General features: G+C 51.1%; 1 protein-coding gene across 1 annotated transcript in view; it reads left to right on the forward strand.

Moving 5' to 3' along the window:
- The window catches only part of EMH_0066130 (uncharacterized protein), a gene marked incomplete at both ends in the record, with an annotated part of 3,958 nt that overhangs the window by 300 nt on the left and 2,857 nt on the right, over window positions 1-801 (forward strand). The window contains one exon of the mRNA XM_013498468.1: window positions 233-340. Within this exon, the coding sequence (XP_013353922.1) occupies window positions 233-340 (108 nt within the window). The remainder of the gene's footprint in view (window positions 1-232; window positions 341-801) is intronic.

Consider the following 801-nt stretch of genomic DNA (forward strand, 5'->3'; position numbering starts at 1 on the left):
GGGGGGCCCCCCAGGGGCCCCCGTGTGCTGCAGCAGAATGAGGGTTTAGAGAGTGTCTCCTTCATCTGTCTCCTTTGTTTGTTGTTGTTTTTTTTTGTTTTTTTATTTTTGTGTTTGTCTGTATTCTGGTGTATCTATGTGTTGTTATGTATCCTCTTTCTCACACTAACCCCTCTTGCTGCTGCTGCTGCTGCTGCTGCTGCTGCTGCTGCTGCTGCTGCTGCTGCTGCAGGCAGACAGGAGACAGCAGCAGCTGGTTGAGCTGGAGGAAGAGTACGCGAGAGAACACCGCCGCGTTGAGCAGCTGACGCGGCAGGTCGAGGAACTCACGGCCCTCTGTGTAAGAAACCCTAAACCCTAAACCCTAAACCCTAAACCCTAGCCCCTAGAACCTAAACCCTAAACTCTAAGCCCTAAGCACTAAACACTGAACCCTAAACTCTAAACCCTAAAGCCTAAACCCTAAACCCGAAACCATAAATCCTAAACCCTAAACCCTAAACCCTAAACCCTAGACCGTAAACGCTAAACCCTAGATGCTCCAGTGCATACTAGTTGCTGCCTGTATGCTAAGCCTTCGTAATGAGCGGTATACTAGGGTTTAGGGTTTAGGGTTTAGGGTTTGGGGTTTAGGGTTTAGGGTTTAGGCATCCGTGTCTATGGGATTTTCTTTTTCCGTTCTTCGTCCTGCTTGTATGGGCTTTTCTTCTGTGCTGCTGCTGCTGCTGCTGGTGCCGCTGCTGCTGCTGCTGCTGCTGCTGCTGCTGCTGCTGCTGCTGCTGCTGCTGCTGCTGCTGCTGC

This window comes from Eimeria mitis, genomic scaffold (assembly GCF_000499745.2).
Source record: "Eimeria mitis Houghton genomic scaffold, Emh_scaff3443, whole genome shotgun sequence".
Taxonomy (NCBI): domain Eukaryota; phylum Apicomplexa; class Conoidasida; order Eucoccidiorida; family Eimeriidae; genus Eimeria; species Eimeria mitis.